At 41.5% G+C, this 24,277-nt stretch overlaps 2 protein-coding genes across 4 annotated transcripts; one reads left to right on the forward strand and one right to left on the reverse strand.

Moving 5' to 3' along the window:
• The first annotated feature begins 4,431 nt into the window (after positions 1-4,431).
• On the forward strand, positions 4,432-8,870 carry LOC124130527 (clumping factor B-like). Of its 3 annotated transcripts, none has more exons than XM_048391834.1 (4): positions 4,432-4,536; positions 7,363-7,437; positions 7,853-8,221; positions 8,684-8,870. In XM_048391834.1, the coding sequence occupies exon 3, from the start codon at positions 7,854-7,856 to the stop codon at positions 8,199-8,201; it is 348 nt and encodes a 115-aa protein (XP_048247791.1). In that variant the 5' UTR covers positions 4,432-4,536; positions 7,363-7,437; position 7,853; the 3' UTR covers positions 8,202-8,221; positions 8,684-8,870. The 3 variants fall into 3 exon arrangements, with proteins under 3 accessions (XP_048247791.1, XP_046349603.1, XP_046349602.2); XM_046493647.2 differs by lacking the exon at positions 4,432-4,536 and adding an exon at positions 5,627-5,699; XM_046493646.2 differs by lacking the exon at positions 4,432-4,536 and adding an exon at positions 6,884-7,067.
• A 3,837-nt stretch (positions 8,871-12,707) lies between these two features.
• LOC124131130 (adhesive plaque matrix protein-like) lies at positions 12,708-23,971 on the reverse strand. The gene is made up of 3 exons (XM_046494223.2): positions 23,866-23,971; positions 20,245-20,325; positions 12,708-13,993 (listed from the first exon to the last, which is right to left on the reverse strand). Exons 2-3 carry the CDS (start codon positions 20,303-20,305, stop codon positions 13,026-13,028), a joined length of 1,029 nt encoding a protein of 342 aa, XP_046350179.2. The 5' UTR covers positions 20,306-20,325; positions 23,866-23,971; the 3' UTR covers positions 12,708-13,025.
• Positions 23,972-24,277: the final 306 nt, after the last annotated feature.

Here is a 24,277-nt window from a genome sequence, read left to right on the forward strand (position 1 = left end):
AGTGAGTGAGTTGGGTTTAACGCCGCTTTTAACAGTATTCCAGTTATATCACGGCGTGTCAGCTTAATGTGGGAGGAAAGCCCGAAGTGATGCAGGTCTCAGACGTTTACCACTACGGTGAAACTCACGAGCACGGGTATGGTGCTGACAAACCTAGAAACATAATCGGGGCGAACCGGGATTCGAACCCACAATCATAGGTTTCTGGCGTGCCCTAGGGACGCAACTCTGCACAGCGAATCGCGGCGCCTTAGACGACTGGGCCACCCGTGCCCCCTCGGCCTAGGTGAACACACTGTTGACAAATGTATAACCCAAGTTAATAAACACATTTTAATAAATATAAATAACTTGGTATTGATATTATACGTATTCTGATACTGGTCAGGGAAATTTAACTTTCGATTGTTGCTATAAATACTTAATGCAATAATGCAACTTTGGTGATATTTTGGCATCACTTGTTAATGTTCTATGCGTTATTGTGAACACCCTTGTCTGAAAGCTTGTATTGAGCTAGACCCGTGAAGATCCGCGAAGAGAATAGGTCTTCACCAACTCATAATTGCCGCAATGCTTGTCGTAGAGGCGGCTAACGGGATCGGGTGGTCAGGCTCGCTGACTTGGTTGATGCATGTCATCGTATCCCAATTGCGTGGATCATGATGTCATTCACTGGATTGTCTGGTCCAGACTCAATTATGTACAGACCGCGGCAATGCAGCTGGAATACTGCTGAGTGCGGCGGTAAACAACAAACAAATGGATTGTGACTTTTGTATAATGATGACTTCACACGATGAAAAACTCAAAAGAGTGAGTTTAGAGGTTGATTATTTGTTTTAATTCGTTAATGGTTTTAAATGTCATAATTACATTCTTTACAAGCTTTGTCAACTACGACAGAACATCTGACAACTGTACCTTCGACGCGACAGCTGAAATCACAGCTGCCCCTACAACACAGACTACAACTGTATCCAGGGCAACGACAGTTGCTACAGCTGCTACATAGGCAACAGTTTCAACTACAACTCATTTTACACGTTCAATATTAACAACTTTGACAACAGCTTTTACAGTAACTGCCTATCCAGCTGCAAATATCCCAACAGCTTCGACGTCAACCGCCACGGTTGCTACCAGGCAAATGCAGACTGAGTTGCCTCCCTTACTACAGTACGCTCCCAAGCTCCTTCCCAGCGCGTGACACCTTCGTCACTCTCTCGGTAACATCGCTGCCACCAGTGTGGGCGCGTCCATAACAAGAATCTTGAAATTTAGCCTCTAACCCCAAATGTAGTAAATTTCATACTTTTGTTTATGTCTTTGGGAATGCCATCATGGTGAATTTTGAAAAGGTTTACGACTGACCATGTTTTATGGTGAATTTACTTTGTTGTTTGTATAATCAGATTGGTTCGAGATTGCAGACTAACGGAATATCAACCAACTTCTCCCTTACATTCTTACTATATCAATAACATGATAGTTTTAATGAAATAGAAATTCAAATTGACAAACGAAGAAAGTAATTTAGCAGCGATAAGTATATTCGGCGTCACGACAGTGGTCGCTTGTTTGTAAACATAACGGTCATTCGGTTGCGAGTTCAACTCCAAGCATGGATGGAGCCACCTATCACAGTGGGGAGTTTTGACTGGTGGCAGCGATAGTATAGAGAGCTCCGCGAACGGGCTATCGCTGCGAGGAGCTTGAGTATACTCCACTATATCGGCCACCTAGATGGCGCTATATGTATTATCCGTCCAGGTTCTATTCTGACTCACTACTATGGAATCTTTTGACTGACAGATACACACTGCACAGGGATTGGTGTTTTGTATGCAAACGAATACGCCACTCGTGAAAATATCTCCTTCCCCCCCGTCAGGTGATGAGACACATGAAATATTCATTTATTATATACTTCTTGTGTAGTTGTCTTCCGGAAATTTATTTTTTATCATTACAAATGTAAAACCTCGAAACGTCAATTCTCCCTTCTCCCTTCACAGCCCTGGACGTTTGACTACCCCTTGTAACTGCGACTTCAAAAGTAGTTCGAGTTTGCAAGATCTTAAAATACACAAACAAAAGTAGTAAAAATATGTGAGATGAAATTCTTTGTCATAAATTTGTATATTATTATATACAAAATCTATTTAAACAAAAATATTCTTGAAGGCTACGAGACCGCTGTTGGATGCGAAGGAATACACGCTGGTCAAGTAACAAAAATGGCGATTTGCGAAACGACCAGTCTCGATTGACAAGTTAAATGAGAAATGTACTGTTCATAACGAAACATTTTCAAAAGAATAACAAACGGAAAGTGGCGATATTAACTCCATAAATGACCATCTGTCTTTAGTTTGCCTTGTCGGTGTGGAGCTAACGTAAAACGAAAGTCAACAGTTTGCGTACGGGCCAGACACTTACGTTAAAGGGAGACAACTATTGTAAGACAATAGTTCCGTCAAAGTGTTACGTTCATTGCATTTAAATATCAAGTGTTATGTTCACTGCAATGAAGATATGACTTTTCTCAAAGTTCAATCTTTCACACTGAAGGATATAATAAATGTCGAATGCCGTATGATTTAACCGCTGGTATATTTTGTTTGATTGATAAGAATAACAACAGTATGGAACGTGATGTGCACCAAATACAGATACGGGGCTAAATCTAACATTTGAAACCTCACACTGCGCTTTCGGTTCCAAATTCAATACAGCGCGGTTCAATCTACAGGTAACCTGGATGAAAACATGACCTAAGTAAACACTCTTCGGTGCTGGCCGCGATATTGAGTGAAGCGTCATTGCGTGGGTTGTCGAGCTGAAATACGGAAAAACCAATACTTGCCTTCAACAAAGGTTGGTGCTGTAAATGCTCAAACATGTTTGTAATATTAAACTTTACTCGCATATAACAGGCATTCTACCATGAATTTGGAAATTACTCGATCCTGACTGGTCAATCAGAGATTGTCAAATCACAATAAACCCCATCTGATTGAAACAGCCGAATTGACGGCCGCACCGCCGCGGAAGCTAATAGTCAAAGAATAGCAAAAGGAATTCAGTTATTGTCGGTAGGCATATCTAAATAATGATATCTACATTTATAGGTTATCAAATGCAAAGTTGCAGTTACTACAATTTCCAATGTGTGCAATATTCATATCATGCAGAAAACATAATAGAAATCTACAAAGAAAATGTATTTTAAGTTTTGGGGACCATAGAGAGTTTGGAATATGGCGCATTTCTAGATACGACTGTGACGTCATACCTTTTTGTCACAATAAGCGATATGACGTCATAATGATGTCGTGCGGTGTAGAACAATAGCCTTGCATGGCATGCTTAGTGTACTTTAGTAGTGCCGACCTCATGTTACCAAGTTGCCGTGCTTATATGCTTTCAATGCCTGTCATATGTTCGAGCGATGTATCACAGTGTTTTCAGTGTAGAGCTAGGTTACCTGGAGATGTAACTTTGCTAAATTGAATTAGGAACGGAAGGTGTGTAACGTGACGTGCGCACCTAAAGGAAACAAAACTTAAAAACAACAACAATGGCCAATAACTCATTTTTACGAATTGTTTTAATTCAGTTGGATTATGAGCACGTTTAATTTCATCACCTATATGATTTGTTTGTTTGTTTGTTTGTTGTTTAACGCCGCACTCAGCAATATTCCATTTATATGACGGCGGTCTGTAAATAATCGAGTCTGGACCAGGCAATCCAGTCATTGATATCATGAGCATCGATCCGTGCAATTGGAATACGATCACATGTATCAACCAAGTCAGCGAGCCTGACCACCCGATCCCGTTAATCGCCTCTTACGACAGGCATATATAGTCGCCTTTTACGGCAAATATGGGTTGGTGAAGACCTATTCTGACCCGGATCTTCATGGGTTCAGCTATATGAAAACAAATTTAATGAAACAGACTTTGTTGATACTAGTAGCTAAATATTTATTTACCTGCTTAAATTACCTCATCTTCTATAAAATATTTTAACTTTCAACTCTTCACAGATGATTTAAAACAGGACATGTTGATTCGGATCAAAGTGAAAAAACTCACTTGTTTATGGCGCATGAACAATCGATCATGTTGTGACAGCGAGTTGCTTCAGTTTGATTACACAACGTAAAGCAAGGCTTGATACGAAGACGTTACGACCTTCAGGCTGACGTACGGTAAGTGTATTGCTTACCGATGCGTCCAAGTGTCTTCAACACACCTTCATCGCACCATAGATCAGGGAAGCGGTCAAACGATTCTTACATTTGTTTTCATTTCAGGTTTCGACGTTTGAAAGTAGAACAACGTAGAAAGGTTCTCGAACGTGACGTAAGACACCAAAACACGCATCACATAATGTTTGAGACTAATTGCAATTGATTGAGGTTTTTTGAAAGCAAGATTGTGGGGACTATAAAACAGGCATTACCAGGCATATCTGGTCATATCTAAGGAGAGGACGTCATACATTGTGCGACATAAACTACCAGTAAGTATTAGAAACAAATTGTATATTCATTCAGGAAGCAACAATATCTTTAAAATTTATATTTGAACTTATTATATATTAATTTTGGGGTAACAGTTTTGGTACATGTGCGTCGATCGTACAGCTACAGCTGTCTGGTACTTCAATACTGTAACTTGGACTCCAGTTTCCAACCTTGCCGAACTAGGCAGGAATTATTGAGTTATGTTTTGGCTGGACTAACGAGTCTATGCAAAGTTCAATCGACATCCGGTTCGTAAACTGCCGTGCATATTTCTGCAGAAACATGTGTGGTGCCAGTTCAGCGATATTTCCCCCAAACTTTCATGCTATTTTATCAAGATGCTCACGTGATTTGATGCATTTCACGAAGTAAGACCGGTTGTATCACAATATAGATCTTGATTATCGATCAGATAGTTTTAACTGGGCGCTGCCATTTTGTATGAAGCAAATGCAAGTGATATGAGAACTGGAATCTGATTGGTCAATAGGAGGGACACAGGAGGGACATAACTCTTAATATCCACTGGTGGCGCTAAGGTCGAGCCCAGAAATTACAGTCAAGTTCGGCAAGGGTGGAAACTGAACTTTTAAGGTCTCGGGAGAAAGATGTGCTTTTCAGACAAAGGGCAAATCTCTACAACCCCAATCTAGATCCAGTTTTTAACGTATATGTTAGAGCACGAGGGCAAGGTGTACGATCGTTGAAGTAGGTAGTTAGAGGCCTCCGGAGATTCTAACCTCCCATTTCCACGATAAGACAACAGGTCCTCTTGCGCTAACCTACATAAACCATGGCCAACATTCAAAGAAACTTAGCACTAACATGTTTAAACAACATTGTTTTGATAACCGTATTCTGGAACTCTATCCTTAACTGTGAGAACACTGTGTGAGTCGCCCAAGCGTGATGCTCGTGAATTATGTTCCCTCTGCCTTCAGCACGTGCATCTCGCTCTTTGTCGACTCGGGTTATGAAATGCACGTCCTGGGGCAAGTAAACAGTTCATATTGGTCCAACTCGAGTACTTATAAAATATTTGCTCATGTTGAGCGGCCTATTATAAGCAATCATAGCCTTGATCAAGAAAATAGTGACATTCTGAATAAATCACAAATGTTTTACCTGTTCATGAAAAGGCTTACCTGTTGGTCTTAATGTAAGTAAGTATTGGATGTCAATGCCAATCATTCGTTAGCCTTCAGTACGGACTTCGCAGGTTCGAATGCCGCTGGTGAGACGCATCTTTCGTGAAATTGTTTTGTCACCAGAAATGGGCTTCACACATTGTACCCATGTGTGGAATCGAACCTGTGCCTTTGCCGCGACGAACATCGTCTTGTGGATTGTCTTGATCAAATATAATAATACTATCATGATCCAACTTTAATCAAAACTTTCCCAGGGATTAATATGTTTGCCTAGGTTTGTTTCAAATTTGATAGTTTCTCTCGGCCAGGGCTACAGATGGTAAACACTGAGATGTGTCCAAAAAAAGTAGAATTGTGTTGTTTTTTGACGAATTCGCACACCTGGAAACCAAATAGCTGTAAACAACACCAAGCTCCACACGAAACGTGTTGCTGTGTCCGTTATGAGACGATATAAATATAAGTCCTTTCCACGTTATCCATTGCTGTGATTACAACTTTCGTGTTAGTTATGAGACGATATAAATATAAGTCCTTTCCACGTTATCCATTGCTGTGATTACAACTTTCGTGTTAGTTATGAGACGATATAAATATAATTCCTTTCGACGTTATCCATTGCTGTGATTACAACTTTCGTGTTAGTTATGAGACGATATAAATATAATTCCTTTCGACGTTATCCATTGCTGTGATTACAACTTTCGTGTTAGTTATGAGACGATATAAATATAATTCCTTTCAAACGTTATCCATTACTGTGATTACAACTTTCGTGTTAGTTATGAGACGATATAAATATAATTCCTTTCGACGTTATCCACTTGCTGTGATTACAACCTTTATGACATGGAAATAAACAAAGAGTGCACGCAGATCATGGGGTAGGTTAGTGATTGAAGCGTTCGTTCGTCACGCAGAAGACTCCAGTTCGATTCCCAACATGGGTGTTCCTCGACATTGTTTGAATATTGCTAAAGATCAGACTCACTCAATGTGCGTTTCTCGCGATAAATGCGTTGAACCTACTTGAATATAAGCCTGAAGGGAATCCACATCTGCTGCAGATTACAAAGACATCATTTCAAAGGGAAACATTTAGAGGCGCATGTCACGCGGTCAGTAGCGTGGTCTTGAGCCTGATGCATCACATGGACGTGTTGCCTCTAGCGCGAACACAGCAACACGACGACAACAACGCGACCACGCAACGCGCGGATTGTCTGAAAGGACATCGTTTTCTAGACAACATCACATTCTTCAAGTTCTCGAGGTTGTCTAGCAGGGAAATCACGTCTCGCAGGATTACATTATATCTAATGGCCGGCGGCATCTGATTGTCAATATTTTCTCAACAATGTCGTCATTATGTACTGGTGAGTTTCTTTTGACCCGTGAAGATCCGGGTTAGAATTGGTCTTCAGCCACCCATGCTTGCAAGAGGCGACTAAGGAGATCGAGTGTCAGGCTCGCTGACTTGGTTGATGAGATGTCATCGTATCCCATCTGCGTAGACGTAGACCGATGCGCTTGATGAAAACTGGATTGTCTGGTCCAGACTCGATTATTTACAGATCCCCACCCAATGAATATAAACTGGTTGGTCCCTCGTGAAAAACTATTTTTGTTTTATTTGAGAATATTACTAGAGTGTGTTTGGTTTTATTTCAGATCGGGAACACACAATGCTGGCCAACATGTGGGCTGCTGCTACTACTGTGATAGTTATTAGCTGTCTGCATGGAAGTAGGTTTCGTTTATCGATTTTGTACCGCATACGTGGTCTAGTGGATAGAGCGTCTGACATGTGAGCGGAAGGTCGGTGGTTCTATCACCTGGCCGCGTCATGCAAAAAGACGTTAAACTATGGTTCTTGTTGTTCCCCTGCCTGGCGTTCGGCAATAAGGGGATAAAACAAGGACTGGTCGGCTCGGAGTCAGTATATAAACAGTTAAATTGTGGGATGGCAATTCACTTTAGTACCATGACACCGGACGAGCAGCCCTTATGTCCCTATATGCATCTGATAATATTTTTATATTAGGTAGATAAAAATCTTAAATGCAATTTTGTAATTGTTAAATATCCTTTTACATAATTATACGAAAGTTATTTTATCGAAAGGACAAGTTGATATTTATTGTAAAACTATTACTTTCAGCATGCATTGCCCAACGCAAAGCCAGGACACCAACCACGTGGACTCCAACAACCCGAACTCCGACAACGTGGACTCCGACAACCAGGACACCAACCACGTGGACACCAACAACCCGAACTCCAACGACTTGGACTCCGACAACCCGAACTCCTACGACTTGGACTCCGACAACCAGGACTCCGACGACGTGGACTCCGACAACCAGGACTCCAACGACGTGGACACCGACAACCAGGACTCCAACGACTTGGACTCCGACAACCCGAACTCCAACGACGTGGACTCCGAAAACAGGGCACCAACAACGTGGACTCCGACAACACGCACGCCGACAACCAGGAAGAAATAACGCTGCCACGCGTCTAAAAGGTGAAGAAATTTTGATGTGAGGCTAACCCAGCAACACCTCCAAAAGGGACTCAAAGACAAATAATATGTTTCCGAAATGAAGATATTTTATGATTTGGTTTGAATTACTGCGTTTTGATATAAAACTAGATGGTGGAGGCAGGGAGGGGGGTGGTGCAAAGAAGATAATATCTCTTTGCTGATTTTTCATATGTTGGATTTTCAAATGAAAATATCTAAAGTTAGCGTTACTTTGTCAAAAACTGAACTGTACTGGTCCTTAGGGATCAATGGATGGTATAATAGACATATGCTTTCATATAACAGTTCTTTCCATTTTAAATAACATATGAAAACAAACTCAGTAAACGTTCTTTTCATATTATAATATAAAGAAGACAAGAAAATGTCTGAAACTGAAGAAATCTAGACTTGCCGAAGAATTGCCGACTTACTTAGGAACTTTCTGGATATTTTTTTCAGGTTCTCCATGAAAAGCTACTGACAACCCTTCATACACTCTCGGAAGCAAGAAGAACTCGAAACCACAACTGACATTGCAAAACCAATGGTTAGCACACAATCAAATGTTCGTCAGTTTTATTGTGTGTGAATGACCTTCACTTCCTCACAACCAAAATGTGTGCATACTTTGGTCAAATAAATGTTTCTGGCGCAATGAAACACTCTTCTGTTGACAAACTCTGTTTAAATGATTAATAGCATTGGGGACAGTTTTTAGTACTGAACACGTTCGTCAGTTTGAAGATGAATAGTTACGTTTGTTACTTTTGCCGAATGTTATTGTCATTCATCGACTGCAAATTCATTTGAAACCGACGACGAATGATAATCGACGAGGTAGGCTGACCAATCAGATTGCGGAACACACTAACGTTTGGTTTACAATTTATATTAAACACTGACAGGATGTATATTTACGGATAACACCTTCTCACGCAATATTATCCAATAATTTAAACTTGATACATCATTACTGCACGCTACATTAGGAATCACAGCCTCTGTACCAGGGGGATAATTTCGATTATCCAATCGTAAATTTCCCTTTCACGTTGAGCTCCAGTTTATGACGTCTACATGTTTCAATTGCTTACGTACTTTGCATGTACCAACATTTTATTCAAATTTCACAGAAATATTTTTTTGCTTTTGTTTGCTTGTTGTTCACCGCAGCACTCTGTTTAACACTGTTTAACGTGAATAACCCACTCAGACACAGTATACTGTCTCAGGTTTTAGTCCCTTAATTCCGAAAGTCAAGCAGGTATACTAGTACCATCTTTTAATGTCTTTTGGTATGACGCTGTCGGGTATCGAACCCCGGACTACTAGATCACAGAGGCGGTCTCTACGCAATTCGGAATTAGAACATGCATCCTAACTCGCTGACTTGGATGATGCATGTCATCGTATCCCAGTTCCGTGGATCGATGCTCATGATATCAATCACTGGATTGTCTGGTCCAGACTCGATTATTTACAGATCGCCGTCATGTCACTGAGTGCGGCGTTAAACAACAAACCAACATTAAAATAATATGACTTTAACTACTGAGAGGAATTTACTAAATATGACACGTGTCTTGTCAGCATGACGCATGTCCCGTGGTGTGATCTTCACTGGCACTCACTGTTCAATCAGAACTGTGTGAGGGGCGGTCGGGTAGCCTAGTGGTTAAAGCGTTCGCTCTTCACGCCAAAGACCCGGGTTGGAATCCCGACATGGGTACAATGATTGAAGCCCATTTCTGGTGTCCCCCGCCGTGATATTGCTGGAATATTGCTAAAAGCGGCGTAAAACCAAACTCACTCACTCACTCACTCAAGTGAGGAAGACGTACCCTTTTCGCGAACGCCTGGGCCCACTTGCACAAAGCGAGCTTAGCGCTAAGATGATCTTAACTCCCATACTTAAGCATAGGCTTACAATAGTCTTAGCGCTAAGATCGCTTTGTGCAAGTGGGCCCAGTGTCATTACGGATTTCCAGCGATCCATTCATATAATTTCCATTACCATTTTGCATTTTTACGCCTTTCTGTTTCGGGTTGAATTACAGTTATCTTAATGAACTCAAATATGCAGATGATACATAACTATATAACGTCAACGCCAGATAATAATGATCATCTGTCCAAGCAGATTAATGGGCGTAAAAGGCAAACTCGTGAAAATATTATTGAGTTGATCACTGAAGCTTAGTCTTGACACCGGGTGTTCCCCAAGAGGGAGGCATGCGCTGCACCGTCCACGCGTTGTCCGCCATTGTTCATTGTTTGCCGGACGTGATCATATGTTTTGTTCAGAAGTAGTCGACCGCCTCCGTGGTCTAGTGGTAGAGCGTCCGTCCGGAGAGCGGAAGGTCCGGGGTTCGATCCCCGATCGCGTCATACCAAAAGACGTTAAAAGATGGTACTAGTTGTTACCCTGTCTTGCGCTCGGCATTAAGGGGCTAAAACAAGGACTGGTCGGCTCGGAGTCAGTATACTGTGTCTGAGTGGGGTATTCGTGTTAAACTGCGGCATGGTATCTCAGGGAGCTAGCACTATAAATCGGCATCAGTCCGGACTAGTACAAGCAGCCACGCATACACGTGCATGCACGTCGCTATATCAGTGCAATAATCTTGGACGCGACGTTAACCCCATTTCACCTCACCTCAGAACTAGTCTATATTTCAAGCCTGACTCGTATATGTACGCCAGCCGATGAGAAAATACACAATTCGATTTTAAACCCTCTTCATGTATAAGCTTTTATTTTCTTAGTAACCAGTCAGCGTGTATAGTGCTGGCATTCCTAGAAACACAATCAGGGTCAATTTGGTATTCGAACCCACGATTATATTGGTTTGCGTCACGCCCAAGGGACGCCACTCTGCACAGTAATATGTAATTGCAAGTATACCATCGACATTGTTTGTCGATTCTAAAGAAACAAAAAGACGAATATTCTGCTTGGAAATAAGGGAGCTCCATTTTCACACTTGGATATGCTTTCATATTAAATAATGTTTTGTAGAAGCATGGAATTTATCATTCAAAACTGGCTCCCATAGGATATGTCGCTTGGGTGAGATCAAGCGATATCTACATTGCTTTGCAGACCATGGTTACCATGACGTCACAATCAAATGTCATCACTAATGGCTCTGCAAAGCCTCTGAGCCAGTAATACCAATTTTATGAAACGAGTGAATAGTTGTGGTATCTGACTCGCTTTCGCTCGTCAGATACCACAACTTTTCACGAGTTTCATAAAGTTGCTTTTACACGGCAGCGAGTTCAGTATTTTATTTATTACTTGCATTAATAACGTTTTTAAAATTACACTGTCGTGTGTGAATAGGCCGACACCTATGCGATCCACGGCATAATCCAATTGAGTTTTACAGAATAATACTTCAAACACGTCAAACGTTGAAACGAATTAATTTACTACCATACAACGGTCCTCCTTTAGAATTCAGGCGTCCGTTCCACATAGTTATCGTAGTGCTAGGTTATCGCAACTCACATACTTTAACTTAGACTAACGACTGTCTTTGCGCTACAATACGATCGCCTTGTGGAACGGGGCCTTGCACCTCAAAATTTACAATCACGTCACAATATCCGATGACGTAAATTGTGGAATTTATTTGCAAGACACTTTAATCACAAATTTCTCAGATCATCTCCGGAAACAGAACTCACAACACATGTTCCGTTGCAATTTTTAGATTAAGATATAAATACACATTTTCCTGATAAACTGTGTTTATCATGTACAAATATATCAAGACAATCATTTCATAGAAACTACACGCTATATCCCCATATCTACAAAGAAGACGGCTGTCGTGCCTCGCTGTTCTCTGTTAATACTTAATACAGAACTTAGTCCTGTGCCCACTGTCAAGCGAGTGTCCCGTGTTCATGTTAATCACCATCATCAATACTTCTGGAGTTTTGTCTGTACACTACGTCTCCTCATTACCCGTGAATACATACGACCGATTGGTGTTGTTATCGCTGTTTGTAACCAACGAATCAAGTCACGGCCTCCTCATTACCCGTGAATACATACGACCGATTGGTTATCGCTGTTTGTAACCAACGAATCAAGTCACGGCCTGGTTCAAGCTGGAGGGAAACCAGCGAAGGCTCTGACCAATGAACGCTCAGCTTACATGGCACAATCGGCAGTATTTCTCGTGCAACACGTGCATTTGCTTTCAAACATCTGCTCCACGCATTGCTTTAATGTCAGGTAACGGTTGGGTTCGCATAAAGTTCATGCACGGAGTTCGGCTCACGTGACTTCCGTGAGTTATAAATAACATCATTTTCGCTACCCGACTAAATATATGATGTTTGTTGTTTAACGCCTCACTCAGCAATATTTCAGCTATATGACGGCGCTCTGTAAATAATCGAGTCTGGACCAGACAATACAGTGATTGATATCATGATAATCGATCCACGCTATTCGGATACGATGACATGCATCAACCAAGTCAGCGAACCTGACCACCCGATCCCGTTAGTCGCCTCTTACGACAAGCAAAGTCTCCTTTTGCGACAAGAATGGGTTAAAGACCTATTCTACCCCGGGTCTTCACGGGTCACCTGACTAAATATTACAACCGTCCCTACTACACCGCAGAATAAAACGACAAAACCATTTCCATAATGATAAGTAATTATCACAAAACCTGTGAAGTATTGAAGATGGTTCAGCACACACGTGTTTGGGATGCCAACGGCGTACACTAGCTATCGACTATAGGATTCGACATGCATCATCTAAATGCCCGATGACTCACTTTGTAAAGAAAGAATAAGCAGCCATCGTCCAGAAAGGGTTCCAGTAGGGATTAGGTGGTCTTTGCTGGTACTGAGGAGGAGGAGCAGCAACAGCACCACCACCACCACCACCTCCACCACCACCTCCTCCACCACCATTGGCATTTTCCACCTCGACTTCGGCCTGCTGGGTAACTGGCATCGTCGCATAGAAGTCAAACCCTGGCCTCCCCGTGAGGGCCACGGCAGCCCCGGCTGCTTTGGTAACACCTTCAACTTCCCCTGCGGCGGCAGGCACTGTGGTCGTCGTGGGCACGATGTATCTACGTGGTTTACGAGTTGTAGTAGTTGTAGCTGTGGTTGCTACGGGATTTGGGTACGTCTGTCGTGGTTTAACAGGCTGGCGCCCTGCTTGGTCTATATAACCCCCAGACGGTTGGGCACCTGCAGGTTGATACGCCTGCTGTGGTTGACGCGTATTCGGCTGCTGGGGTTGTTGATACGTATTCCGCTGATGAGGCGCTTGATTGGTTTGTCGGTATATAGTCGGTGTCGCATACCTGCTCTGAGTTCGGTCCGTCGGTGGTTGATAAGCGGGCTGTGCTTGAGGTTTATAGCCTGGTTGAGCTTGAGGTTGGTAGGCAGGTGGAGATTGAGGCTGATATGCGGGTTGGTATGCAGGTGGAGATTGAGGCTGATATGCGGGTTGGTATGCAGGTGGAGATTGAGGCTGATATGCGGGTTGGTATGCAGTTGGAGATTGCGATTGGTGAGAAGGTCGCCCCCGTTGGTGTCCAGTTTGTGTGGGTCGTCCTTGCTGCTGTGACGGTGGAGGGTTATAGCCGTATGGATACTGGGTTGTCTGGGGCTGGTACTGATACGGTGGGACGTTTCGTTGTTTATCCGGTTGAAGCCAGGATGGAGGGAGGTATTTACTTGGTATTGATGGTAAGCTCGGCTTGAAGTAGGAACGGAAGCCATGTGCTGAAATGAGAGGGAATACCCATGAGTAGTATGCATACCTATCGGTTACACATGCCCTGTCTACGAATATTTTAGCGTCATAGGACTCTTGCTAAAATGTGTTTGATCAGGAATACAGCATTCAAGGCCTCAGTTAAGCTTTAAAAAAAGCTTGATGGTGGACATGTGGAGGACATTTCCAAATTTGACGCAACAGTGACAAGAATGGTAATTCCCTATTTTGACTTGGACCATATGTTTTTTCAAGTTAACTGTTGACATGCCTTTGCATGGGTTTGTGATGGAGACAACCTTTTCGCCTGGTGTCAACTCTATTTGATAGTGATTCATACATAAGCATAAACACTCCTTATGAAATAGTCGGAAATCGTTCTCAACTTTTAGTAGAGATTTCGTATGAGTATAAAAATGTTTTTTTGTCGCTTCTGTTTGCATAGTTTGTTTGCTTGTTGTTTAATGCCGAACACAGCTGTATGACGACGGTCTTCAAAGAATCGAGTCAGGTCCAGACAATCCAGTGATTGACATCATGAACATCTACCTACGCAATTTGGATATGATGATATGCAATCAAACATGTCACCAAGTCTGACCTCCCGACAAGGTTGCTGATGACCGTTACGCTCACCCGGGGTCTCAACAGGTCGTACCCACTATTGACTCATGCCTGGGGCTCAGTGGGGCTCAGTGGGGCTCAGTGGGACACAGTGGGGTCAGAATGCATCCCGGTACCTCATGTTGTGTCCCCACTACACCATGACTGACATAAGGGCTGACCAGAGGGGGATTGCGTGGCCACATTGTACTGTCTGGATGGTCGTGCTTTCGCATCCAGAAAGAGTTGAACGCGCGTGCGTGCGTGCGTGCGTGCGCGCGTGCGCGTGTGTGTGTGTGTCTAGGAGGGGTGTGTGCTTGTACAAGTCCGGATTTATGCCGGTTTTATAGTGCTAGCCCACTGAGATACCATGCCGCAGTTTTAACATGGATACCCCACTCAGACAAAGTATAGTGACTCCCAGCCAACCAGTTCTTGTTTTAGCCCCTTAACAACAAGTACCACCTTTTAATCTTGTTTGTATGACGCGGCCGGGCATCGATCCACCGACATTCTGCTCTCGGGGCGGACGCTCTATCACTGGACCAAAGAGGCGGTCAACACAGCTGGAACATAGCTTACTGCGGCGCAGATGAGCATCACTCGCACACATACTCCCTAGTGAAGAATCTGATGGAAAATAACGCAACGATCTTTGATGAATTGATTTGGCAGTTGAAACTTTCACACGAAAGTTTACTCGAACCTCTGGTGCGCTCTTGTCACAGGTGAATAAGTCCGCGAAATAAGATATAAAAAGGAATATACATGATAGACCGTATGTGTGTGCGTGTGTGTGTATGTGTTTCGCTGTGTGTATGTCTGTATGTGTGTGCTCCTTGCCAATGGCTGCAGGGTGAAACAGGCAAGCTCAATTTGAATTACATTTGAAGTTTCTCAGTGTTCGTGGCAGATGCGTGTTTTGAATACTCCTAAAGCGAGAGATTTGCTTGTGTCATGTGTAAGTGAAGTGGCAAATTCAGGATACCATTGCATTAGAAGTTATACCGGAAACTACTGATTATTTGGTTATTAAATAACGTACATTTGGAGTCTCATTATACGATGTCCATATTGTTTAGTCGGTATAGTATAATGGACTCTTATAAAGACTCTTGGAGATTTCTTATGAAAACCGTTTCCATATTCATAAGAAATAGGTCCATTGTACTATCCCGACTATATCATGAGAATGTGTTTATGAATCACTATCAAAGAATGATTATACCGGGTGTTCTCGTAAAGGTGAGCGTATCCTGCCCCACCGGTGGCGACCGTCACATACACATGCACAGGCAAGTCAATTGTTCACTGAAAAAACACAGAAACATATGGCACAAGTCAAAATAGGGAATTGCATCGGACAATATTTTGTCACTGATGCGTCAAATTTGGGAATGTCCTCCACATGACTGTATAATACATTTTGAAAGCTTTACTAAGGCCTTGAACTACTAACACAACAACAACTATTACTACAACCACTACTACTACTACTACTGATCGCCTTCGTGGTCTAGTGGTAGAGCGTCCGCCCGGAGAGCGGAAGGTCCGGGGTTCGATCCCCGGCCGCGTCAAAAGACGATAAAAGATGGTACGTGTTGTTACCCTGTCTGGCACTCGGCATTAAGGGGATACAACAAGGACTGGTCGGCTCGGAGTCAGTATACCGTGTCTGAGTTGGGTATTCATATTAAAGTGGTGAATGGTATCTCAGTGGGCTAGCACTATAAATTCGGCATCCGTCCGGACAGGTTCACACACGTGCATGCACGTCGCTATATAAGTGGACGCGGCGTTAAACCCCATTTCACCTCACCTCACTACTGCTGCTACTGCAACAACAACAACTACATCTACTGCAGTAAATAACGGAATGCCTGGCGGACTTGGTACCAGTGATGAGTCCCAATGCAGCCATGTTATGTGATGTCTTGAGTTCCATTAACACAACCTAGAGGAAGTATTACTCATCTTCAATACCAATGCATGTCACAGTGACGGATGGCTGACGCCGCCTCCCACCTGTCTGGGTGTTCTTCTGGCCGGCCAGATGTGACGTGTAGCATGCGGTAATACATGAAACCTGTTACACTGGGACGGAGGATATAGGTGTAGGTGATGGATGAGCGAGGGAATACACGTAGACACATAATTAATTGCCTGGACATGAAACGTGTGGAAGAACATGCACCTGTTGAGGTATGTATGCTGTGTCAACAAGATTTCACCACATTGTGTCCATTTACAATACGTGCAAAGCATGCTTCCTTTAATGTCATTACTGAAACTTTAAAATCTCATTAAACGAATGCCCTATGTTTGGCAATGTGTAGCCAATAATCCAGGTTCGTTTTTATTATCTGAAGGCCAAAGGCTTAAGGATATCTATTCACCAAAATGGTCATTGCAAGGTTTGAGAGTAGAAAAGATGCATCATTTCATGCTTTTTAAGACACATTTCCCCAGAATACATATTGTTTGATATAAATAGTAAAAGATTCAGAATGGCCTCAGCACAATTTAAAGGCATCTCTCACATACTTATGATTGACAGACATAGAAATACAGAAATAGAATTGAGAATGTGTGAGATTGTTTATGTTAATGTTATTGAAGATGAGTTTCATTCAAAATCTAATTGTCCAAAGTCTCAGAAATAAATATATAGAACTGCCATTTTATGTACATCACGCTCAACAAATAATGATATCGATTATGTCAGCAATTGGAAACCTTACTCTAAAAAAATATCAAAGTTCATTTATCATTCTATGTTAATAAAAATATGAGTTATATTTGCAACCACCCCCGAAGAAAACATTTGTACAATGTGTCTGTGGCCTTTTAGTGAGCAATACATTTATCTATCTACTGAAAGAAGAAATAGATATTCCCTCTATTTATAACAAATAAAATAAAATAAAAGTTTACACATGCATAATTTATTATTTTAAACATTATTGAACATGTTTAGAACGATAAAGATCAAGTGTTCAGATTATTTTTTTCAGTGGATATCTTACAGTCAGTTTCCAACTTTTTTCGTATATTTATATGTTTTATATGTTTTTTTGCATGTTATGATTATGATTATGAATAAGATTTAATCACAAATATAAAACTATGACGAGTACTACTTTTTCAATGTGCAGTTCATACGATATATGAAATTCCGACTGGGCACATTATGATGTTCAAGTATACTTTCTTTCAGCACCGACGTTCATACAGTTTGGCCCTCAGTCTGTGAAGGTTCATACTCATATTAAACTATTTAGTTGGACATTGCACGTTTGAGATATCTCTCTGACAATGCGACTTAGAGTAATATGCCAGGCACCCTCGTGTTTTAGTCTTTTACTTGGGAGACACACCCGTATGATATAATGTACCGTTCCACAGTATAAAAACACGTAGCACTAAATTAATTCCCTCGGACGAAATAACTCACTGTCTAAGTCATGTTTATTCATAAACAAGACATAAATGGTCTAATTTCGGATGTAACGACGGCGATAAATTAAACAGCCCCTCTTTGCTAGTGCGTTTCAGTTTAAACGTGACTTTTGTGTCATAGGCGTTATATCTTCAATTAAACCTTATTGCTTGACCGCCCCGTGCTATATTTGACCTCATCGTTCAAAGACGTCATGTAAACAGGAGCACCATTTTAAGTTCGGATGAATGTATAAGCTATGATGTGACCTTTAGAACTTTAAGAGTATCGTGAAATGACGTCTATTCTGGGAGCATTAATGTTTCTTAGTTGAGGGGATCTTTGCATAACCATGTCTTAGGTACGCAAATTAAATATGAACAAATAAATAATAGCCACTCGAGAGGTGACAAGATAGAAAGAGTAACTGTGCGTTAGGGACAGTTTGAGTTCCTCAAGTAACTTATAACCTGGTAACGTGCTTCTGAGCGTGAGTGGTTGACACGAAAACCAGCAATACAACAGCTTGCCGATAGCATCATACCACACCATTCAAGCCATCTCAAATCCATCGATATGTCCGTAGTTCGGGACAACCGGAGTGGTGATAGTTCAGCGCAGTGTCGAAACACATTCTACGTTGATCTTTTTATTGCATGACCCCGTGGGGATTTTGGGCTGGAATAAATCCCCAGCAAACTATGATGGTCGTATGAGGCGACTTAATGGGTTGGGTAGTCAGATTCGGTTGTTTGTCGTGATCGCGTGTCATCGTGTCCGACGGTGTAATTGTTGCTCATAATATCAATCACTGGAGACTTCTAAACTCGGTTATTTACAGGCCGCCGTCATAGAACTGGAACATTGCTGAGGGCGGCGCTGAAAAAACAAACGAACGAAATACGAACGAACGAAACTATAAAGAAAGGCAGGAACCAAAAATCGTGTTCTACGATTTCGAGTGTATGACGTAGGACCTGATATGGTGCTACTGTGTAATAATAAAGGTAATAATAATAATAATAAGGATAATAATAATAATGAAAACAAGGCATTCCACAGTTTTCGAACACGAGCGAAGGATGTGGGACATAATCTCAATGACAGTTTTGATTTTGTTGATGGTTCTGTACTGCTGGACGATACAGTATTGAGTGTCAACCATTCGAAGTGCCGAATCAAATCGGCCCAGGCTCAGTTTTTTTTAAGGAGAGGCTATCTGAACGACCACTGCATCGAGTTTATGTGCAGTGTGTTGAGATGATCAGCAACCCTACAGAGTCCTTCCTTTCGATGAAGTCGGCTGGCCTGAAAAGTGAAACAGAAGGCTTTCTGTTTGCTGCCCAAGACCAGTAACTTCCCACTCGAAACCGTCAATGTGTGATTATACATCAAAATGTAAATATGAAAATAAATTTAATGATACTGTCCAGCACATTATCAGTGGATGCCCAGCTTTGACACAAACACAATATCTTAAGCGACATGATGGTGAAGCTCGATCATTTTATTACCGACTTCGCCATGCTTGTGGTTTTGACACAAAGGTCCATCCATGGTGCGACCCAGAATATGTAGAGGGCGTCATGGAAAATGATACAAACAATATTCTTTGGAATAGGCCCGTTTACAGCCTCAGACATGTCCAGGCCAACAAACCTGATCTTGTCTTTTTTCTTAAATCCAATGAAATCATGTATATCATTGAATTTTCTGTCCCTTTTGACACCGATGTGATTGACAAGATTCTGGAAAAAGATGGCAAATATGCAGACCTCGCTTTCGAAATCTCACGCTATCGTCCCATGTACCAAGTTGTCCGACTCCCCATTGTTCTCGGTGCCTTAGGTTTGGTACCTCCCAATCTGTTGACCAACATTAGGAGAGTACACGGGTTTGCTACCAGGAATACAGCCCTTCTGACAATCAGGGTAATGCAGAAGGCTGCAGTGTTGGGGAGTCTTCACATTCTCCGAAAAGTTCTAGTAGGGTTTGACTAAGCAGCGCTTCCTGAGAGAAGTCCCATTCGCTGTCTGGGCTGCGTGTAGAGGGGACAAGGGCCCTGAGCTGATGATGAGCCTAACCAGCCTGACTGTGCCAGGGTCACCCAAACCCTCTTTGCTGCATTTTTAATTTTAATCTGTAAATAATAATAACAATAATAATAATCTATTTTTTGACACAAAACCAGTCTAAGCACCCACAGGGACCTGTTACCTGTTCTACAGATAAGTCCGAAAATAAACAGTTGCGTGACGAGGTGACAGCGGCTCTTCATCTTCAGGGACTGGTTTCCGTCTGTAATAACAAGAACGTCAGGTTACTGCCCCAGTCACATAAAACACCCAGGCCTGACACGCACACTGAACAGCGAGGAACAGTCAGTGTGCGTCAAAACACAAACTTCATTTGCACATGTATCCTCTGTATTAATCTGTTATGAAGTAATTAGATATAAAGTGATCAGGTCAGAATCGTCAGGAAATACTATTACTACTACTACTACCACTCCTACCACTACCACAACTACTACTACTACTACTACTATTGCTAATACTACTGCTGCTGCTGCTGCTACTACTACTACTACTACCACCACTACTACCACTACCACAACTACTACTACTACTACTACTGCTAATACTACTGCTGCTGCTGCTGCTGCTGCTGCTGCTGCTGCTACTACTACTACTACTACTACTACTACTGCTGATGCTTCTTCTTCCACTACTACTGTTTGCCACATTACATCCTACAGGGTACCCATTCACTGCTGTGTGAACGGTAGCATATTTCGAGCGAAGCCACTTGCCTGAGACACCACATATATATCAAAGCGACAAAACCCTTTCCATATTCATAAGACGTCTCTGCCAAAAGCACTGTCGATTGTACGATTCCGACTCCATCATGAACATCAGGCGTTGGCGAAAAGGTGAGCTTATCCTTTCCTATCGTGGCATCCGTCACAAACACATGCAAAGGCAAGTCAATTGTTCACCTGACAAAAACACGGGAACACGTCAAAATAAGGAATCCCATCGGACATCATTGTTGTCATTGAAGGTTCAAATTTGAAAATACCCTCCACATGTCTACCAAAAACCTAAAACCTGCCGAAGCACCAGACAATCGCAGGATTCAAGCTTCCACCCGGTCACCCATCCAACTACTACCCGCGGCCAATAGTGATTTAGGAAACGATATTCTTGGTATCCCAAGAATGCGAGGTCAACCACTATTCAAATGTGTCCATATATAATTCTTTCGTTTCAACATGTCACCCATCCAACTACTCCCCGCCGCCAACAGTGATTTAGGAAACGATATTCTTGGTATCCCAAGAATGCGAGGTCAACCACTATTCAAATGTGTCGATATATAATTCTTTCGTTTCGACATGTCACCCATCCAACTACTCCCCGCCGCCAACAGTGATTTAGGAAACGATATTCTTGGTATCCCAAGAATGCGAGGTCAACCACTATTCAACTGTGTCGATATATAATTCTTTCGTTTCAACATGTCACCCATCCAACTACTCCCCGCCGCCAACAGTGATTAAGGAAACGATATTCTTGGTATCCCAAGAATGCGAGGTCAACCACTATTCAACTGTGTCGATATATAATTCTTTCGTTTCAACATGTCACCCATCCAACTACTCCCCGCCGCCAACAGTGATTAAGGAAACGATATTCTTGGTATCCCAAGAATGCGAGGTCAACCACTATTCAAATGTGTCCATATATAATTCTTTCGTTTCAACATGTCACCCATCCAACTACTCCCCGCCGCCAACAGTGATTTAGGAAACGATATGATATATAGTTCTTTCGTTTCGACATGTCAACCATCCAACTACTCCCCGCCGCCAACAGTGATTTAGGAAACGATATGATATATAATTCTTTCGTTTCGACATGTCACCCATCCAACTACTCTCCGCCGCCAACAGTGATTTAGGAAACGATATTCTTGGTATCCCAAGAATGCGAGGACAACCACTATTCAAATGTGTCTATATATAATTCTTTCGTTTCGACATGTCACCCATCCAACTACTCCCCGCCGCCAACAGTGATTTAGGAAACGATATGATATATAATTCTTTCGTTTCGACATGTCAACCATCTAACTACTCCCCGCGGCCAACAGTGATTTAGGAAACGATATGATATATAATTCTTTCGTTTCGACATGTCACCCATCCAACTACTCTCCGCGGCCAACAGTGATTTAGGAAACGATATTCTTGGTATCCCAAGAATGCGAGGACAACCACTATTCAAATGTGTCGATATGTAATTCTTTCGTTTCGACATGTGTCTGTTCTGGTAAATACTTCAGTGGAGCCTGATATAGGTGTTCACAATTTTGCATTCTTCTCAAATACCCTACACAATGCTGCAGTGAAACTATGGTGATTGCGATGTTTTTGCTGCGGTATCATAGCTGTGTTTTGGACATCATACGTTATAATAATTAATATTACTTTGCTGGTTTTGTTTACGGATACTTGATACGTCATCGTGTTTAATGTTGCTATACAACCATAGGTGACTTTTACATGATACGTCATAGTAATTGATATTACTTAACACAGTTTTGATACTGATGCACGATACTTCATTTCATTTTATATCACTATACAGCCATAACTTACTTTTACATGATACGTCATAGTAATTAATATTACTTTGCAAAGTTTGGTTACAGAGACACGATACGTCATTTTATTTTATATTACTATACAACCAGAATCTACTTTTACATGAACCGTCATAGTAGTTAGTATTACTTTGCAAAGTTTGGTTACAGAGACACGATACGTTATTTTTATTTTATATTACTATACAGCCATAACTTACTTTTACATGATACGTCATAGCAATAATTATTACTTTACAAAGTTTGGTTACTGATACACGATACGTCATTGTATTTTATATTACTATACAACCAGAATCTACTTTTACATGATAAATATATTAATAATGAATAATTATTATTACTTTACAAATATTTCTAACTACCCCACGATACGTCATAGTATTTAATATTACTTTACAAAGTTTTGTTACAGGAACACGATGCGTCATTTTATTTAATCTTTCAAACAGCAATAATGTACTTCTTCTACTTTACAAATATTGCTCACTGCAACTTCATCTTACAACTTCATGATACGTCACATTATTTAATTTTACTATAAAACCATAGTATACTCTTACGTGAAACCACATGCTATTGGTATATATTTACCTTTAAGTACCATATTATATACACTGTAAAATGTATATGACATAATAGATTATATTTGTATCATCACCACCAGACCTCCGGGAGAGAGTTGTCAGAAAGTAAGTTGTGTCAGAACGTGGAAACAACATCGTATGTTCACATGACCCGTTCTTGTTAATCCCCAACCCGCTCTGTTCAAACTGGGAAAACGTGTTATACTTCGCAAACAAACGCTGTTCTTGCGGACAATGATTTATCGAGTTTCCCTCAACATTCTTGCGTTAAGTAACGGGGATAAACCAAAACGACACAAAATGAACAGCGTGTATATCAAACGGTAAAAATGAAAATACGTCCATGCTTTTCAAACCAAAACCAAAAACTATACATGCACTATTACTTTGGAAATATGAAAAATATAATACACATCTGCATCAGTGCGTTTGTGTATCAACAATAATGAACAATAATTCCTGGATACAGTTAACACGTAACCTTGAACAAGAAGGAGCAAAATGATACATTTTATCGCCCTGTTAGTATGCTTAGCATAGCACGTGTATAATCACAGGTGTAAATAAAACTAAAACTTACCCAAGACAACCGTATTCCAGCAATAAAAATGCCACCTTGGAAAAACACTTACATTTCCAAAGCAATGGAGGACACCTACTGGCTAGGATCTACCCCTACCCTCTGTGTGTAGGGCCTACTAGGGAAGTCCATTAAACAGCCCGGGGCATGACTCAACCTTGACAGTAATATCACAACTATGATGGACATGAAAGCCACGCAGAGACGTAAAGCTAGGGTCAAATTCATTCCTTACAACAAATAGGAGGGCATTCAGTTAGGGGCATATAGTTTCAAGCAGAGATTTCTTATGAGCATGAAACATAGTTTTGTCGCTTTTATTTTAGAATCCACGTTAAAGTACAGGATACTTGTTGCTTACAAAGTTCTCTTGGGTTAAATGGTCTGAATACCCAAGGATGCGAACAAAACT

The sequence above is a fragment of the Haliotis rufescens genome, unplaced genomic scaffold (genome assembly GCF_023055435.1).
Source record: "Haliotis rufescens isolate VD_foot unplaced genomic scaffold, xgHalRufe1.0.p SCAF_10, whole genome shotgun sequence".
NCBI lineage: Eukaryota > Metazoa > Mollusca > Gastropoda > Lepetellida > Haliotidae > Haliotis > Haliotis rufescens.